Below are 20,440 nucleotides of genomic sequence, written 5' to 3'. Positions count from 1 at the left end.
AGTCAGGGCTGTGTAAAGAAAGCCTGTCTCCAAAAGAAAAAGAAAGGAAGAAAGGAAGGAAGGAAGGAAGGAAGGAAGGAAGGAAAAGAAGACAGAAAGAAAGAAAGAAAGAAAGAAAGAAAGAAAGAAGTGCTCGTCTTCCAGAAAGAAGGGCGCCATAGTTAGCAGGAGCTATAGGTTTACACATGACATGTCTGTCTGTCCTAGCTTCACTCTGTCGCTGTGTGAAAGACCCTGTCCAAGAGCAACATGCAGGGGGGAAGGGTTTATTTGGCTTCCAGTTCCAGGCTGAGAAGTCAGGAGGTGGGAACCTCAAGCACCATATCTGCTGCCAGGATCAGAGAGAGAAGATACACACGGACCCCTGCTGTGCACTAGCAATGCTCAGCAGGCTTCCTTCACTCTGACACAGTTCAGGGCACAGCCCATGAAAGTAGCCACTCATGTTCAGGGTGGGTCTTCCCACCAACTGTCAAGACAATTCCAAGGATGTGCCGACAGGCTGACCTGATCTACCCAGGTGAGCCTAGGTGGTGGTGACAAGTTGACATTTAAAGCTAGCCAGCCCAAGACCACTCCAGCCCATCCGCACACCGCCACTTGGGGCTGACAGGATGTGCAAGCGCACGGAGGGTGGAAGAACTACTTAATGTCCAGCACAATTCCCAAAGGAATCTTTATCCTCCAAAAAGGACTAGAAAAACTCTTCCCATCAGGCCCCTCCCCGCCCCAGGCGAGGCAAGAAAGCCTGCCATCCACTCAAGGTGGTCGATGTAGGGGGAAGAAAGGCATGAGAAATTAAAACCACAAACTTTGCCATGTGAAAATGAAAAAATCTGAATTTAACACAATCATTTTAAAAGGTCAAATTGGCCTGCTACAATAAGACTCAGAGAGGCACATACAAAACCACTTCCCACCTTGCACACATCAAACACCCACAGTGGGACACAGTCTATTGCAGATGAGTTCACAGTCAGAAATACAAAGCGAGGAAATAATGTGCACGACAGGAGCGCAGCGGAGAAAACAAATAGGAGTCAGGACGGCAGCAGCTCTGGGGAAACCGATAAACAGATGTGTCGAATATTGCTAAAGACTTTGTTGAGGGAGACAAGGAACTCGGACGGACATGTGGGAGCTGTTGGGGAAGCATCCTCGTTTGCTTCCTGCTGCTGTACAAATACCATGGCCAAAGGCAGCTTAAGGAGGAAAGGATTCCTTTGGCTTACACATCTCGAACACTCCATCACTGAGGGAAGGGAGAGCAGGAACTCAAGGAAGGAACCTGGAGGCGGGAACTGAAGCACAGGCCGTGGAGGGGCGCTGCTTACCGGCTTGCTCTCATGGCTTACTCGGTTTGCATTCTGATACAGTGCAGGACCACCTGTCCAGGGGTCATACCACCCACATGAATAGACCTTCCCACATCAATTGTTAGTCAAGAAAACGTCCCCCTGAACTGGACCACAGGCCAATCTGATGGAGGCAACTCTTCCCTCTTCCCAATGACTCTGCTTCTGTGGGACAGACAAAACAAAAGCTAGCACAGGGGTATATTAGACAGAATGTGAGAAAGAACTCGTCAATGAGAAATGACTGAGAATATTCCAGAATCTAGAAAACGCTTCTAAAAATCATAGGTCAAAGAAAAGAAGACAGCATAAACTTTAAAATACTTAGAGAATGTTAAAGACATCATATAACAATGCTGCTCCCAGAATGTCCCAGGGTCATTAGGTCATAGGATACCTTATGATGAACTGCCCCCCAAAGTGATACAAGCCATTGCCATTGTTTTCAGTTACCAGCCAGATGATAAGACCCTACTACTTGATTTGGTCTCAGGATACCAATAAATCAAGCTAAACATGAGCTGGAAGTGTGCTAACTTTCATACTGCTGCTGGAGAAAAGGCGGTAACATTCTGATCTAGCTATGAACCCTGCGCACTATACAGTACCAATTTGCCAGGCAAGTGTGCTCATTGGTGTCTGACATGGAAGTGTCCTATCACTTTATTGCTGGATCTGAGGCTCTCTCCACAAGAGGAATTCATGTCTGATACGACATACAAACCTGGTCAAAAACGGTGGCTGGGGAGGTCCCAGACCCAAAGATGGGAACCTACTATTATTGTTTTGCTGAATGGATATTGTGCCAAACTGCCTTCCGGTGTTTATACGCATAGACTAGCGCCCCTCTCTGAAATGTTCAGAGCAGCTTCTATTTGTAGTTGATGCAGACAGGAAGTAACCGCTGAGTGCCTATATCACTTCCTCCATGGAATACTGTGGAAGAGGATGTGGAGAGAGTCTAAGAGCGAGAGGAGAGGAAAGGGTGCTATGAAATGCTATTTTCTAAACATGGCACTCTGAAAGCTAGCCAGGGAAGACACTTCTAACTATTGTGCCCATGAATTCCTAGCAGCAGTGGCTACCTGTGTAAGATCTTTGGGGTTTCAAATGCTCAAGCCAGGCCCAGTGTCATTATCTCTTCCTGATGACTAAAGATCCAGACGTCTCACTCTCACCTCCTACTCTAGCATCAAGTCTGACTGCACTCCGCCATGCTTGCTGCCATGATGATAATGGACTAAACCTCTGACCTGTAAGCCAGCCCCAATGAAATGGTTTCCTTCATAAGACCTACTGTGGGCATGGTGTCTTCACAGCAACAGAAACACTAAGATACCAATCTCGTCAAATCACTGAACTCTGGGTTCAGTGAGAGAGATGGTATCTAGAACCAAGGCCGTGCCAGGCATGGTGGCACACACTTCTCACGCCAGCCCTCAGAAGGTAGCAGTGAGTTCAAGGCCAACCTAATCTACATAGCAAGCTAAAGGACAGCCAGGGTTATATAGAGAGACCTTGTCTCAAAAGACCAAAACCAACAGGAAACCCCGGGTAGCAGGCTGATAAGAGGGCTTGATGAATCCAGGCTCTGGGCACCAAGGCTGATAACCCTGGAACCCACATAGAGACAGACAAGCCCCACACGCTGACCTCTGACCTCCACACGCACGCCACAGCGTGCACACACACATATAATTAGGCACACACACAGACAAGGAGGAGATGAAATATGAAAACAGATTAGCAGTGAAATCAAGAAGAACGTCCTTCTAAAGGCTTTACAAAGAGTAATCCAATCAGTAGTACTCCAATGAAGAGTAGATTTTTGTGTTCTAAAAGTACACAAAGTTTAGGGGAAACCAATAGTTAGTGTCTTAGGGTTACTATTGCTGTGATGAAACATCACAACCAAAAGCAACTCGGGGAGGAAACGGTTTATTTGGCTTACACTTCCACACTGCGCTGAATAAACTTTGCTTTTGCATCTTGGACTTGGCTGGATTCCAGTGGTCCCTCTGTTGGGGGTCTCAACTTGGGCACAACAGCATAAAACGAGCCAGAACAATTAGGTCCTTCCAAAAGGCACGAGGCCATATTGACCAGGATGAAGAGCATTGGTGTCCCGGACTGTGCAGCCTTTCTCTGTAGAATGCTGTGCTCAGCTGTGTTGTGAGTCACTTCCTGCTATTCAGTGGTGCTGTAAACTCAAGTTCCTGGAAAAAGCTATGCGCATGTGTAAAAGATTCTGCACGGCTGATTGGTTGATCTGAACCTCATGGTTGTAGAGAGTTGCAATGTTCGGATCGAGAACCCATATTATCTTAGCTTATTGGTTTTCCCCTTAATATTTATTCATTGCTAGGGTCCCTGTCTGACCTAATGTCTTTTCAGCCATTAAAAAAAAGTTTTGGAATATATAAACAGACCATTAGCTTTCACAACCCCAAATTCCTGTTTGGGGGAAAGTTGTGCCTTGCATTGCCAGTGTGAAACAGAGCTCAGGGGAGATTCTTTGTGCCCCTCCAAAAGTCAGAATTCTACTGGCAATGGGGATCAACCCATATGTGTCACAGGAGGACAGGCAACACGTGGAAAGAACTGATATTAACACACAACATAGCATATGTTGGGAGAACTCATGGGAACGAGTTTTTAATCCTTGTACTTTTCACAACCCTATAAAAATATCGACCATGTTGGTTTTCATAAATGTGTGTTGTGTTCACTAAAAAGGTAATTGTTAGGCTTGGCTAATCACTGTGGGGGGAAACAAAACACCCCTGAATCTCAGGACTGTGGAACAAACGCTTCTGTCTTCCTCGGCCAAAATAAAGCAGGCTGTGTGGCTGCCCTATCATGGCGTCTCTCATCCATGGGGCCTCCAGGTTCTCCCTGGATTATCTGTGTTGGGGGGGGGGGGGGTGAAGGAGAAAGAGGGAGGGAGGAAAGAAGGGGGATAGAGACAGAGAGAGAGACAGAGAGAGAGAGAGACAGACAGACGAAGACTCTTTTGAGTCCTTATCCCAACCCCAGAGCTAAGTGAAGGGTGAGTTTGGTGAATCAGGTTTTGTCTCAGCCGAACAGGTTAGCTAGTAAGCAGTGGAAACGCTTCCAAACAGAGGAGAATGGACTAATTGAAAACATGTCCGCACACGTGGGGGCACATGCCTGTAAATTCCAGCATTCGGGAGGTTTCAACAAAACAAAGACACGACTATTTGTATGTATGTATAAACAATCAATCAAACACAGGGCAGAAAGTAGAGAAAATGCATCGACTCTATCCTGCGCAGCCAGCCAAGGCTCCTGAGCCTCTGCTGAGTAAACCCAAACCGCAGGCAGCAACTCACCTTGAGCGACGGTTACTGACAAAACGAGGCAACTTTGGAAAGCGTAGGCAACTTTGGAAAGCGTAGCTTCCTATAGCTGGTCAGTGGTCGCCCTTTCCCTGCCAGCACTTACCACAGCAGGGGGAGACTGAGTAAGTTTATGAGGCTATTTAGCAACTCGGTCCTAGGCCTGAGGACTTGGGACAAGAAAAACTTGGCTCCGCCCAGTTCATGGCCACGCCCACACCTCTGAAGGGCAGTTGCCTAGCAGCAGGTGTTGCTCCAGTCCTTGACAACCTCCGGCAGCCAGGGAGAAAGAAGCACCATGCCCAAGCATGCGGTAGTGACCTTGCGCTACGGACCCTACAGCGCGGTGGGCCTGTCTGTGGAGCACCGCACCTACCGCCTGGAGGGTCTACAAGGTGGGCCACCCCACTGAGTGCCTCTTGTTGAGCCTCAGCCCCTGGGACTCGGGCGAGTCCTCTACCTAGGCCTCCCTTCCCTTTTCATACCTCAGGAAGCCTTCATAGGATAACTTAGCCCCTCCTCCCTCTGGTTCCCACTGTTTGGATAGAAACCTGAAAACGAATATGATCTGTGGGCACCCTGAGTGTTACCAGGCAAAATACACAAATAGAGGGAAAAGTACCTAATCCCACATTACAATCTGGGAAATTTAGGGTCAGAAATGTTATAAGTGACCTTCATGGAGTGACAGGGCTGAGAATCTATCCTGTGCTTCTTCATCTATGCAGCGAGGCCTGTGTTAAACGTCTGTCTGCATAGACTCAGGCAGATGGGCTCACTGTTGATCAGGATGTATGTGTTCAGGTGAGCATTGATTGTTGAGAGTCATACCTGAACCCTCACAGACTAGAGGGTGCATGGGAACCCATCTACAGTGGGGTTACCAGAATGTCACAGCATAAGCTCCAGCTCCAAGAACCCAAGGGACCAAACAGCCACCACCTGTGTTAGTCAGGGTTCTCTAGAGTCACGGAACTTATGGGATATATATATGAATTTGACTTATGTCTTACAGGCCCAACAATAGCTAGTTGTGAATGGAAAGTCCAAGAATCCAGTAGTTGCTCAGTCCATGAGGCTGGGGGTCTCAGAAAGTCTTCTGTATACGCTGGGGTCCCCAAGTAAGCTCAACAGTGTGCTGGCACAGCGAAGGCAGGCAGGTGAACAAAGGAACCTTCTTCCCCATTGTCCTTACATAGGCTTCCATCAGAAGGCCTGGCCCAGATTGAAGGTGTGTCATCCCGCCTCAAGAGCTGGTTCAAAGGCGCGTTTCTTTCCAGCCGCACGCTCTGAATCACAGGCGTGCCCTCCATTTCTGATTGCAGTCCGTTCCAGATATATTCAAGCTGACAACCAAGAATAGCCATCATATCACCCACATATGATAAATAAAGAGATACGCTGAGAGAAGCAGAGAAATTTAGTTAATGTGGCAGAGTGGGGAGGAGAAGGGATAAAGGGTCCAATGAGATCAAACCCATCCCCGGGCTACTGACTAAACTTTAGGATTAAATGGAGAAAGAGCCCAGCGGTGGTGCACACCTTTAATCCTAGCACTTAGGAGGCAGAGGCAGGTGGAGTCTGTGAGTTTAAGGCCACCCTGGCCTACGGAGAAACTGTCTCAAAAAACAAACAACAACAACAAAAAGAAAAAGAAAAATTGAAGGAAGAATTGGTACAGGGACGTTGCAGGCAGAAGACCTGACCCTTCAGGAACTGGTGGTCTGAATAAGTGTTGAGATGTTGAACTGATGGAGGTTACGCCAGAAGGGCAACACATGCAGGGCCATCTGAAAGCTTCAAGCAGGGAAATGAACCCTCAGCTGCTCTGAACACAAGTAGAGGGTAACGGGTGGAAGGGGAAGAGGCATAGAAGGACTTTGGTGGTGCCACCCCGAGTTGTAATGAGAACCTCTTGGATCAAGACAGCCATAAAGAGAAGTTATGCCAAGTAACAGCAGTGAACTCCCTAGAACAAGAGACTGGGTAGACAATGGTAAAGAGGATGCCACCAACATCTATCCACGTCTGGCTAGCAACAAATGAATGGCAATGCCGTCTACCAAACTGGAAAGCATCAGGCAGGGGCCATGGTTTCAATGGTCACTTTCCATTTCAAACACATAAAACTTCACATGCTTTTAGCTTCCTAGTTAAATGTACAAAGGATAAGAAACTAATCATGTCAGACCAGGGCCCCCCTATGACCTCGTTATGTCTTAAAGGCCCTGTCTACAAGTATTGTCAGAGAGAGTTTAGACTTTCAGCATACAAAATCGGGAAAGCACAATTCAACCAGAGCAGCAGCCCTCATGTTAAATTTAATGATGCAAACTTGTGTTTGAGTAAATAAAACTTACCTGTGCTTGGAGGCTGAGTCAGCAACTAGCTGATAGAAAGTAGTAGGGAGGAGCCAGGTGGAGAAGGGTTTATAATGGGGAGCGAGGAGCAACCCGAGGATTTCTTGGGAGATGTGAGGAGATGAGCTGCTTGCTATTCGGCCTCTCTAGGAAGCAGGGTTCTACCTCAGCCTTTGAATCTTGAATTTTTTAGAGGAACAGAGACTTAGATAAGTTCTCTTAGTAGTGTTGGAAGAGTTGGTGCCTGAAGGAACAGCATTTCCTCGGGCTGCGGGTAGGGGCGGAGTTGCAGTTGCTGACTGGGATAGGCATGGTTTAATAGGCAGACAATTAATGCTACACACCCCAGGAGGGCATATTTTGAGGACATAACTACTCATCAGAAAAATAGAGCCCCATGTTTGCAGGGAGAGACGGAACCAGGTAGCTGGCCAGGGATGGACAGTGCAGAGTGGGAGACAATGTAGAAGTACCAGAAGGTACGTGAGATGATTCCAGAAGGAACGGGTCCAGAACTGTTGAGCCTGCGTTATCTCCAGAGAGAGATGCACTCACAGCTTAGAGAACGAATGTTCTCATATGTTTCCAATTGGAGGACAAATGGGTCAGTAACCATGGAGGAAGTGTCTATAAAATGCAGCTCATACCACAGAAATCAAATGGCTTCATTTCCAGGTGCCTTCTTAACTGAAAAAGCCCACACACAGGTGGCATACTACCAATGTTTCTGGCAATATTCTTGGTAAAAGAAAAACAGTAGAAACAACCAGAAACTGCAATTGGTTTAGATAAATTGCACCACATCGGTCATGTGACGTGGGATGGTGGGAGGCTGGGTTGGGTAAACCCAGCACTAGGGATAGAGCCTGCCTCTGAGTTCCCTGCATACCACAACCTCTCTTTGCTTGAACAGGCAGATAAGGGAAGAGGCACAAAGGGTAGAATCAGGGTAGTTTTTAAAATTTTGTCCTTTTCTGTAATTTCTAAGGTTTTTTTTTTCAGATTCACATCTGCCTTACATTTACAATCTGATATTTTAGATATACTTATTTTTCAGCAAAAATCTACTAAAGAAGGAAAGAAACATAGAGCCAGTGCGTATCTGTAATCGTGGCTCTTGGAAAGAAACAACCAGTGCACACGCATCTGTAATCGTGGCTCTTGGAAGGAGACAGAACCAGTACACATCTGTGCACAATTGTGGCACTTGGAAAGCAGAGTGAGGATTAGGCATTCAAGCCAGCCCGGGCTACATGAGACTCTGAAATGGCGAGAACAACAAAAGAGGAAGATGAAGAATCAGTCAGGGTAGCACCAGCATTCAGGAGGTTGAGATAAGACGATCATGAGCACAAGACTAGCCTGGGCTATTCAACAAGACCCTGCTCCCCCCCCAAAAAAAAATAAAGTAAGGAAGAGGGGTGGGAGAAAGGAAGGGTAGATGAAGGAGAGGGATAGGAAGGAGAGTAGAGAAAGCAGATATGGATTGGAGAGGGATGTGGGATGGGGGAATACTGAGTGTGTGGTTCTCCGACCTCAGAGAGGCAAGCAGTACAGAGGTAAGGGAACTGGCAGAGCCGAGCCCACAGACTCAGGCTGCTGCTCCCTCTGGGGGAGGGAAGGGTGTTTTGAGAAGATGACAGGGAGCATTTGGATACATTTGGATGGCTGGAGAGGTTTGTAAGGTATCTGCAGGTGGCTGATTTGTAGAGTACACCCATGCTTGATAATGCATCTAATAACAGCTACCAACTTTTACAGAGGACCTGGTGACAAGGGCCAAGGTGTTAATAGCAACAAAGCAGGGAATATTTGCTCCCCTATCCCCCGCTTTAGACCAGTGTTAACACTGAGCAGGCAGATCTACTGGTAGGTCCTCCTCTGTAAAATCTGCATCCGAATTCTGCATCAGACTTTTAAAAACATAGCCCTTTATCATTTCCCGAAGCCCTGCTGTCTTTGGAAGGATGCCTGATCTTTTCTGATCGTACCATGCCCTAAGCAATCTGAACACTCCTGTTCTTTATTACCCATGAATTATAATCGCTCAGCAAAAATGTCTCCACTAAACCAGTCCTTAAAAGAGAGCTAAGTAATTGCCCTGGCCACGGTCGCTCCTTGTCTACTGTACTTGAGCCTGCCAAACGAGCCATTCAAAGGGATTGGAAGGCACTGAAACTGACCATTAAAAAGAGAATCCATCTTTATTTAGTCAAGACTCCCAAGTGATAGCCTCCATCCCCAGTGATGCATTAGCTGTATTCATTAATGGTCGCTGGCATCATGTCTGCTCTGTGTAAAGGAAGGAGAGAAGCCAGTGGACTTCGACTTCCTACCCAGAAGCATTTACATCATCTACAGATACCGTATGACTCCGCCAGCTCAGTGAGGATAGAGCCTCTCCTGTCGCCTCCACTTTATCCAGGTCTCCTGTGAGGAAAGAGGGGCCACTTCAAAGAGGCGGGTGTTCTGCGGGTGGCTTACCACGTCTGGCTGATTTATGCTGAAGTTTAGCTACTTCCTGTGCACAGACTTTGTTTTAGGGAGCGTATTTATCTGACCTTTCTTTGAATAGACAAACCAGGCGCAACTCAGGAAACCGTGGCCCCTCCATGCCGAGTGGTGGCATTTGGTGAGCTGCAGGGATTCCAAAGTGTCTTCTTCTCTCATCCCTTAAGCCTGCCCCAGCCATGTTACAGCCAGCCTCACTGTCACTCCTCTCTGACAGGAAGGGGATGATGTCCTGAGACTGTCATTTGAGTATAAACCAGGCCGGTGGCCAATAGCCACAAGGGAAGTGGGTAGGTACTCAGCTTCCGTTTATGTTGGCTGCTTTGGGGAGACAGTGGTGACCCCAGGTACCCAGAGGAGGGCTGGGTCAAGAGACCTGCCCCTCCAGAGCTCAGGTACCTATACCTGGCAGCCCCTAGAAGGAGAGATGACCCTTTCTTTTGTAGATTGTCAACTAAGAGTAACTCTGTCTCTAATACTCCAAACCCAAGTGCAATCTAAGCTCAGTCAGATGGGAGTCAAGGGGCATGCATCGTCAGGGGGTTGTCAGGGGCAGCTGGAAGGTTCTTATTCCTGAGGTCTCTTGAGGGACCACCTGCCTAGTCCTGGTAGCCCCAGTCTTTCAGAGTCCCTTAGGTCTTAGAAAGCTGGCCTTGGGAGTTTGTAGCAGAATGACAGCTAGACTCCTGAGTTGTCTCTGTCAGATTCCTGTCCACTCCCCAGGAGGGTCTACAGACCATGCAAAGCCTAGGGTCCTAGAGACCATGGGACACTTTCCCATGTGCAGCTACTTCCTGTTAGGGAGAAGGGTGCTATGGGCAGGGGAAGGTGAGGCCAGAAATCCCCACCATGGACTGACGTCATGTCTCCCTCAAGGAGGAGCTGCCTTTCCAAACCAGCTGGACCACTTCCATTTAAAAAGTCGCTGGTCCAAGCCGAGTGCCCTCTTGAAAGATGTTTAAGATCAAGACACTCGAACAGGATACAATAGCATAAATACGCCAAAGGAACGATGCAGGCGTTCTTTGGAGAGAGGCATTAGCCGAGGCAGGTCAATTAGGGCTGCCTCCGGGTGCCTGAAGAGCGTGACCGTGTTAATGGAGACCCTCACTGAGTCTTTCTCAAGTTTCCTTCTAAAAGTGAAATCAAAATTATGCAATTAAAATGCTCACAGCTGGGGCTGGATGCTCTCGAGCTGATTGAAAGATGAAGAAGTGGACAGGACAACATTTTGAAACAGCAATTGTCTCTGTAATTAAATGCAATTAACTGGCAGAAATGTCTGTTTTTCCATCCCGAAACTGACTGGCATGCTTAGACTTGAAAATAAAAACATGACCGCATCTGATGCCTTGTTCCCTCTAACCCAGAGATATTCAGCGCTGCACACAGAACGCTAAAGGAATGGGACATACCAACTCTAAGATGTGTGGGGCAATGGGCACATCAGGGGAACTGGAGAAGATGGCCCTGGGCAGGCTAGCTGACTAGGTTGCCAGGCTTGTTAACCACAGACAAGAGACGTAGTAGGCCGGGGTGTAATGGAGACTTGCCTAGCGCACTGAAGACCTAGGTTCAATCCTCAGGGGAGGGAGAAGGAAAAGGAAGAGAGATTTAAGTCAACAAGTTATATGTGGCTGACTTCTGGGAAAGAGCCACAAGCTGTAAACGCTAAGCAGGCCCCAGACTCATAGGTGAGAATAACGAATACACTTTCTTCTTAAAAGTTTTCTGAGCTGGGCAGTGGTAGCACACATCTTTAATCCCAGGACTCAAGAGGCAGAGGCAGATGGATCTCTGTGAGTTTGAGGCCATGGGGTTAGGGTTAGGGTTACATCCAGGACAGCCAGAGTGACACTGTCTTGGAGGGGAATAAATTTACTGATTGTTATAGACATTGTAGAAATTGCTAAGAGAATAAAAGTCAGTGTTTCACATAATCTCACCGCAGAGACAAAGGACACTGAGTTCCTTTGCTCTCTTCCTTGACTTTTGAGACAGGCTCTCATTTTGTGGCACAGGCTGGCCTCTAACTCAATATCCTCTGCCTCAGGCTACCTAAAAGGTGGGATTATAGGCATGTGCCACCACACAGGGCTCTTCTTTCTTACATATTTTAATTTATATTGCATATATATTCTTAATATATTACACATTTATATCCTTACTTTTGTTGTAATCACAAGTATTACTCTATTTCAAAAGTTCCCCGTTTTTTTGTTTTCCTGAGACAGGGTTTCTCTCTGTAGTCCTGGCTGTCCTGGAACTAGCTCTGTAGACCAGAGATCTGCCTGCCTCTGCCTCCCAAATGCTGGGATTAAAGGTGTGTACTACCACTGCCTAGCTAACTCATGTTCTTCACTCAGGCACCTTTGCCAACTCCTTGATGTCAAGGGTAAAACAGACCCAACTCTCTTGCTATACACCGTCCTCTACCAGCCCAAACAGCTTACCATTCCTCAAAAGTCCCGAGAGACCCTCTCTACCGCCCAGCTAAGTTCCTATTTAATGTTTACATGTATATATTATGTGTGTGTGTGTGTTTGTGTGTATATCATGTGTCTTAAAATTAGGATTTCTATTGTCATTACAAGACACTATGACCACAGCAACTCCTATAAAGGAAAACATTTAATCAGGGCTGGCTTACAGCTTCAGAGGTTTAGTCCATTATCATCCTAGTGAGAATCATGGTGACATGCAGGCAGACGGGTACCAGAGAGGAAACTGAGAGTTCTACATCTTGCTCCACAGGCAACAGGAAGTGAACTGTCACACTGGGCATGGCTTGAGCCTGACCTCAAAGCCCGCCCCCACAGTAACACACTTCCTCCAACAAGGTTACATCTTCCAAAAGTGCCATTCAGTATTGGCCAAGTATTCAAACACAAAGTCTATGGGGACCATACCTAGTCAAACCACCACATCATGACACGCATGTGCACATCAGAGGATGGCTGCAAGAGTTGGTCCTCTCCCACTTCAGGTTTTAAGTCTTGGCAGGAAGCACCCTTAACCAATGAGCCATCTCACCATCCTAGAACGGTAAATTTCCAAATTAAAATCTCATTATGAACACATAGCATTATTACTCAGTCATGCTTTTATTATCAGACTTATGAATTGTTCACAGAATTTTGGTATTATATGATAAAAAGAACATCATGTTGCAAAAATCTACCTGTATTTCTGATTTTTTTCTTATATGGTTTCTTTTATGTGCAGTGTTCTCAAAACACGTTTTTGAAGGTTGTGGCTTATGCTATGGATTGCCCTCTAAAAAGGCAACCGAATTATATCTCCATAAGCAGGAAAGGATCTACTGATCATTGTCCTTATGAGGCTAAGGTGTGGAACACGCAGTGGCCACTTCTGAGAGACGGGCCATTTCCTAACAGATCCTCTAAGTCTGGGTGTGTCACTTGGGTATCTGTCTTTGCTTTCCTGAGACTATAAGGATACATGGAGATCAGAGACCATCTAAGTACCCAGCAGGTGATTACGACCATAAACAACAGGGACGAGACCAGCTGCTGTCCTCTATGAGGACATAGATACAGGCTAACCTGGAGTCACCCATGTCACTCCCTGTTTTCCAGCTGTGTTGGCCGAAGATGGACATGAGGTCATCTTGGAGCAGATAGAAGACTGGAATCTGGTGGAGCTTGTGGTAAATGAAGAAACAGTCTTCCAGTGTGATATCCAAGACCTGGAGTTTGGTAAGCCTCTAGGAAGCCCCTGCTCTGCACCCAGCCTCCGCCGAGAACTCCCACAGTTTCTAGCTGAGTTGGTCAGGGAGTCATGCCTACAGCCAAATTAGGGTTATTTTTGCATTTCAAATTCACATCAAGAGCCCTGTTCCCTGGGGCACATGAAAGACAACAGCACACACACACACACATTCATACACACACTATGTCACATACACATATCACACACATACACACACACCATGACAATACACATATCACACACATACCACACACATGTGCACACACACATACCATGGTACATACACATATCACACACATGCACACACACATACACAGTCACACGCGCATGCGCACACATGAACACACATACCATGGTACATACACATATCATACACATATACATATACCACACGCATACACAGTCACACACATGTGCACACATGCAAATACACTACACACATGTATACACACATGTACACACACATGTTCCATGACACAGACGCACCTCTATATGAATGATAAGATGATAGATTATTAAATCTACCTTTAAAACAAAAAAGGAACTACTAGTCTTAAATATTTTGCATTGGTGCAAATTTAAGTTTTTTGTTATACTGTATATATGTTTCTACTATTTAAGGTATTGTACCTATGCATCTCATTTAACAATGTAATATAAAGTTCTAGTCCTTAAAGCTATTTTTACAAACTGTTTAGGATAATTAAGGAATGTAGGTTAGCAGTTAGTCACTATAACAAATAAACTTGTAGTCATGTATGTATGTTTTCAAGATTAAACAGATATCATTTAGATAGATAGGTGGTCTTCAAACACTTCAGAGATCTATAGAATATGGCATTTAATATGTTTTAACAACGTAAGATTTTTTATGATAGTGAGACACATCTGCTCCTGGCAGCACCAATTTACCTTAAAAAAATATGGATGATGGGCATCAAAGAACCTTCACATGGAATCTGTTTTCATTGTGGAAAACTTAGCCACTGGGCAAGAAACTCCCCTTTCCTTGACTGCTGACAGTATGTTGTTCAAATTGGACAAGCAGGACACAAAAGAAAGCAATTGCCAAGCCTTGTTAAGACAAAGTAGAACAGTCCCTCAAAATCCCTGCTTCATAGTAAAATCTGTCAAATATTCTAGGCCCATATGGCAAAGATGGATGCCCCAATGTTGCAGAGGAACCTTGGGGGACTTCCAGGCAGCCAGCTGTCTCTGTTGTGTCTATGGTTTTGAAGTTGCTTGTTTCATGCTTCCTGTTTACTTAGGTAAGATCATATCCTTCTAGGGTCTCTGATGGAACTAGAGCCTAGACAGTTAAAGTTATACAGCTTTCCTTGCTATCAAATTCAGTAAAAAACTTACAAAAAAGATGTAAAGTGTATAAGGTTGAGAAACATACAAACTTAAGTTATCTATCTAGAAAAATGTTCCAAAGTTTAAAAAGATATTTTTAGGACAGTCATACAAGTTATGACAGAAAATGGTTTTGGTATAAAACTTTGGACTCATCAAGATAGAATAAATAATAGAGTAATTTCTTCAGATTTGTCAAATAAAAATGAACTTGGCATTGTGAATGTGAATGTAATTCTTACTTGATAATCGTTCTTATATTATGTAATTTTCCTGCATTAGAGTAAAAACCTTTCCTTTTTATTTAGACAAAAAGAGGGAAATGTAGTGGGATATTTTTACACTGTGTAAAGATGTATTGCTGTAATAAAAAGCTGAATGGCCCATTGGCCCATTGCTAGGCAGGAGGTGTAGGTGGAACTTCTGGGCAGAGAGAGAACTCTGGAAAGAAGAAAGTTGGAATAGCTAGCTAGACTTGAAGGAAGCGGGATGGGCAGTACAGAGATGAGGTAACACCACATAGCAGAATAGAAATTAATATAAATGGGTTGATTTAAATTATAAGAGCTAGTTGAGATAAGCCTAAGCTAAAGACCAAGCCTTTAGAATTAATAAGTTCCCATGTCGTTATTTGTGAGCTGGTGACCCAAAGAAAAATCTGACTACACATACATACACATATACCATGACACACACACACCACATGCATACACTCACACACACACACACACTCACTCACACTGGAGTGCTGTGCTGCCCAGCTTCTTCTCCAAACACTGGAGACAGCAGAGGAATGAAAGAAAATGAAACTGAGCCAGCTTTCATATATGATTGAATTGGAAGGAAATAAGGTCTGTGTTTAGTTTCTTTAACTTTAATAATGTGTTTCATTATTATTTTCCTTCAAAGTGATTTTTGTTCCATTTATTTATTTCACCTAGACTTCTGAGACAATTAGAGTATACCCACAGTATATTAGCTATTTTCTGCACGTTTCTTTGCCCTGAGGGGTCTGCTGGCCCATAGGTTGGCACCGTGTCTATCTCCCTGTGCCTGAGAGTAAGAGCTTCAGAAATCCACTAAGACTCTGCTAGAGGCTACTTCATGTTTTACCTGCCTGTAGCCTTTGAAAATAGGCTCCCAGTGGAAGCCCAAGGTGTATTTAATACTACATCAAACTGTATATAAATCTGGCCAAAAGGTGTGTGTCATTTATTTCCCTAGGGGGTGATGGCAAACTAGACCCACTGTGTGAAGAGGCCAGGATCGCTGTGCTAGATGCCTTCTGATCTCATGGAGCAGACAGAAGAAAGCCAACTATGCCCTCCAGTCTGCAATACCAGCCAAAAAGGCTTATTGGGCACACGGACAGTGGGATCCACCAGTTAGAACATGGCAACGGCACCTGTCCTCTAGTCTGGACAGTTTGAGTTTCTCATCTGGTTGCACAGACATTCACAAAGATAATAAAACCACCTCTCTGGCAGCATCTCTCAGTGGCAACCCAAAGGGAGAGCGCACCAATATCAGGTGCCTGTGCATCCGAAGGAAATAATAAAATGCAATCTAATAACAGAGCGCCGTCCCCTAATAAAGTACCGTTGCCAGAAGCATTAGCCATTCCTTTTGAAGCAAGCCAAGAACTAGGAACAGGTGAAATTAAAACGCGCCTGGGTAGGGGGTGGGAATGAGGCCTCTGAAAGCCTGGACCAAGCCAGTGTCAATGAAGAATCTGGAAACACGGCTGTCCCTACAGATTTATTTCTTGCGCATACTGGAGTACATTTTTAATCTCTAGTATAAAATTAGATGAGTTCAAATCTTCACTTGTCCTGCTGCAAGCAAGGAAAGTATCTGCCTGCTTTCCTGTTAGCCAGTTCAGCTGGCCGTGCTGAAGGAGGCAGGAAACAGTCTGGGGCAATGAGAGGGACTCTTAGGCTCTCTGTTGGAGAACACAACTTTAGTGGCAGGCATTGTAAAAAGAAAAAAAAAAAGAATCTTGCTAAAATGATGTGCACTGGCTTTCCAAGTCCTATGCTGTGTGGGTTAAATTTTTTTAGGAATATATATTATATATAGTTATATATGATATATTATATAGTACATGTATTTTATATATAGTTACATATTATATTGTTAAGAATATACATATATGTATGTTATATATAGTTATATAGTTAAGAATATACATATATTTTATGTATGTTCTTATACATATATACATATATGTGTGTATATCTGTATATTCTTCACTATAAAAGCATGGAGAGGAGGGAAGCAGACACCACTGCATGGTATCACACATGATGCTGCCTCTCACATTTGAGAAGACCCCAGCGGAAGTCAAGAGACTATGCAGAGAGAAAGGTGGTTCCACACCCCACAGGGACCTACACCACCTGGGAAACTGTCCTTCCCACCCCCCTGGGAAGTAGCAGGTTCCCCAACACCCCTAAATTACAAAGGCCAGTAGAGATTCCATGTGATGAATTACACCCTTGGCCCAAGCTTCATTTGTCAGAGTTGATCAGATTACAAATCACTCAGACTTCTTCAGAAATATTTAATCATCCTCTTCGTAAGAAACATGGAATCCAGTGCAGTTCCCTCCTGGTGTCTGGTGTTGGCTTCCAAGTGCCTTACTCCCTTAGTCAGAAGCAAGCTTCATTACAATGCATGTAGAATTTCATATTTATTTCAATGTAGAATATAGAATTTAGAGGCATATATTTTCACTAAAGAACTATGAAAAATACAAAGTAACGAAAGAGAACAAGTTCATCATCATTTTGGTCTATTTCCCATCTGAGTTTCTTCTCTTTAGGCCTAGATATTCACAAAAACAAACATACACAGAATTTCACTGTGCCTGAAGATCACATTGCAGTTTCTTCTTTTAACTTACTGTTTCCTATTGAGCTTGTTCCCAAGTGACTGAGCATTGACTGACTGTCTGAGCCTTGTTCTTCTTCCTCGTGTGTCAGGAGCTGTCTTAGTCCATTTCATGTTGTTGTAACTCAGCAGCTGGCCCTAGGTAATACATGAGGAAAATGAGTTTATTTGGTTCGTGATTCTGTTCAGTAGAAAGTCCAAGCAGCATGGCACTGGTGTCGGGTGATATGTCATTACATGGCAGTTGACATCCATGTGAGAGATGAAGCCAGAGACAAGGGATGGCCTAGCTTTTATAAGAACATACTCTTGAGAACTACGAGACCTGATTCGTGATACCATTATGATATCATTATGACTCTTCCACAAAAAGCAGTCATGACTCATCTCCTTCTTATTAGGTTCCACCTCTCAGAGATTCCACCACTGCACTGGGGACCAAACTTCCAGCACATAAACCTTACAGGAAAAAACCTATTTCAAACCATAGGAAAAGGGCTTTCAAGTAAACATTGAAAATAAACTTAAGGGGTAAGCAAGATAACTCAGTGGATAAAGGTGCTTGCCACCAAGTCTAGAGATCTGAGTTCAATTCCCAGAGCTAAGAGGAAAGAACCAACTCCACAACTATCCTCTTACACACACACACACACACACACACACACACACACACACACACACACACACAGGCGTACACACGCGTGCACACACACAGAGTTAAAAGCTAAATAACACTTAAGACTTTGGTATGGGAGCCATCTATCCACATGGTCCCTCTTTGGAAATGACTGGACATGTCCCTGTCACTCTGTCTTATCTTTCACCTCATTGAAGACACTTCTCTGTAGAGAAACCTGCTTGCTCCCTGTCAAGACAAAAGTGCTCTGTGCCTCAGCAAGCTAGACATCCGGGTGCCTTTTAATGCTTTAAAACACCACTTAATTAAATCACATTTCAAGATTTATGAAATGACAAATTGATGCCACTGGTAGTGGAATCCATAAAGTGTCTTTTTTTAGAATAAAATTAAAGTCATGGTTCTGTCTCAACAGTTTAAAATGAAATTTGGAGTCTCTAAGCTTTTTTCATCATTTTAAAATTGCTTAATGAATAGGTTGGCTGGGGGGCGGGGAGTGCTTGCAGGACCACTCTTGAAGGCCTGCTGACCACACCTACTTCCTCTGTTAGTTTTACCCTTCAAACCCATGTCCCACGATCTTGTGAACCTCAGCTTACGAGAGCAATCACAGGACCATCTCAGCAGTGTGACAGAGAGGTGACCCTAAAGAGACCCTTGTACCCTCTGGGATGAGATCCTTCCTTGGACACACCTCCCAGATAAAGTAATCCTAGGATGTGATACTCAAATCTTCCTCCTTCAGGCACTGACTTCCAGCTGGTGCCTTTGCGGGTGATTCAACCTTACAGGAAAACCATGTCAGGTGATAACAAGGCATGCTCGCTCTGGGTGCCAAGTTTCCGAGAAAAACAGACCAGCTAGCCAGATCCGGGTGAAGGGCAAGAAGATGCCAGCAGAGAGGTAGTCTTCCTCACTGATCATTTAAAGGGAAAGGAACGTGAGGTGGTAGTGCAGCCAAGTGCTCTCAGCTTGGCTGTGAGCTAGTGTCCCGAGTTACAGGAAGTGGATAAGGGACCTTCTCCAGGTAACTCATGATCTGGAGCTATGGAGGCTGACAGTGCTGAGCTCATCTAAGAAAAGGGACCAAACAGCACAGTAATGCTGCCAAGTGAGCATGGAGGGCACTGGTGTAGGAGGCCCTTCTGTCTGTGTGCTGCTTTTATTGGTTAATGAATAAAGAAACTGCCTTGGCCTTTTGATAGGGCAGAACTTAGGTAGGCGGGGAAAACTGGACTGAATGCTGGGAGGCCAATAAGAAGTTAGGGCTAAAGGGCCAAGCAGTGATTTAAATAATATGGTTTCTGTGTGATTATTTTGGGTCTAAGTTAGCCTTGCAGCAAGAAGAACAAGCGGCCTCCTTCACCTACAGAGCACCAAGTTCAGGCTCTGGTATTTGCCATTCCTTACCTCCCACATCACTGTTACTTTCCAGGAGGAGATGGGTCTGAGGCTATTAATCTTCTAGATATTTCCAGAAAGGCTACAAATCTGAGTTTTTATTTTATTTCTCTTCCTTTTTTTTCTGGCACTAAGGATTGAACGCAGGACCTCCCTCATGCCAAGCACGAGTTCTAGAACCCACATATACCTTTAAATGCTCAATAAAAAAAAAAACAATGTGCCAGGCAGTGGTGGCCCACACGTTTAACCCCAGCACTTGGGAGGCATAGGCAGGTGGCTCTCTGTAAGTTTGAGACCAGCCTGGTATACAGAGCAAGTTCCAGGACAGCCAGGACTACAGAGAGAACCCTGTCTCAAAAAACAGAACAAAACAAAACAACCCATAATGTTATCTGAGAAATAAGCATGTTCATGGCCATCAGTAGGGTGCTGGTCCTCTGTACTGTTTGCTCAAGATTGCTACAGGTGGGCCTTTGGCCTAGGCATTATTTTCCCTATAAATTCCACAATTTCCTCATAAATTCTATGTCCATCCTTCCTGTCTGCAATGGGATGCTATGTAAACTACTCTGTTCCCATGAAACACTTGACCCAATCATTTGCACATGTAAAGAAAACAGACTGTTCCCAGTTCTCCAAAAGGACACTGGAGATGCCTAGTTCCTAAAAGGCTGCACCATTCCTGTGATTGAGCACAGGGCCCAGATGAAGCAGAGCTGTGCACGTGTGTGTGTGCACACACATACACACACACACAAACACACATACACACACACACATACACACACACCAGTGGGGAAATGTTTCTTGAGAGGTACTGGGCTACATCCACCA

At 45.0% G+C, this 20,440-nt stretch overlaps 1 protein-coding gene across 1 annotated transcript; it reads left to right on the top strand.

Annotated features, from left to right (window-relative positions):
• The first annotated feature begins 5,002 nt into the window (after nucleotides 1-5,002).
• Nucleotides 5,003-16,181, top strand: CUNH10orf53 (chromosome unknown C10orf53 homolog). Its single transcript, XM_041662286.1, has 3 exons — nucleotides 5,003-5,109; nucleotides 13,185-13,304; nucleotides 15,898-16,181. The coding sequence occupies exons 1-3, from the start codon at nucleotides 5,013-5,015 to the stop codon at nucleotides 15,960-15,962; spliced, it is 282 nt and encodes a 93-aa protein (XP_041518220.1). The 5' UTR covers nucleotides 5,003-5,012; the 3' UTR covers nucleotides 15,963-16,181.
• Nucleotides 16,182-20,440: the final 4,259 nt, after the last annotated feature.

Source organism: Microtus oregoni, unplaced genomic scaffold (assembly GCF_018167655.1).
Source record: "Microtus oregoni isolate MIOR12 unplaced genomic scaffold, Mior012 000013F_ref0000133, whole genome shotgun sequence".
NCBI lineage: Eukaryota > Metazoa > Chordata > Mammalia > Rodentia > Cricetidae > Microtus > Microtus oregoni.
The sequence above is the reverse complement of the archived record's forward strand: the minus strand, read 5'-3'. Positions and strand labels throughout refer to the sequence as shown.

Excerpts from the sequence above, each read along its gene's own strand:
- CUNH10orf53 (XM_041662286.1), top strand. The coding sequence starts at position 5,013 with ATGCCCAAGCATGCGGTAGTGACCTTGCGCTACGGACCCTACAGCGCG. Across the intron at positions 5,110-13,184 it reads CCGCCTGGAGGGTCTACAAG|CTGTGTTGGCCGAAGATGGA; the intron begins GTGGGCCACCCC and ends CCTGTTTTCCAG. Across the intron at positions 13,305-15,897 it reads TATCCAAGACCTGGAGTTTG|GGGGTGATGGCAAACTAGAC; the intron begins GTAAGCCTCTAG and ends TTATTTCCCTAG.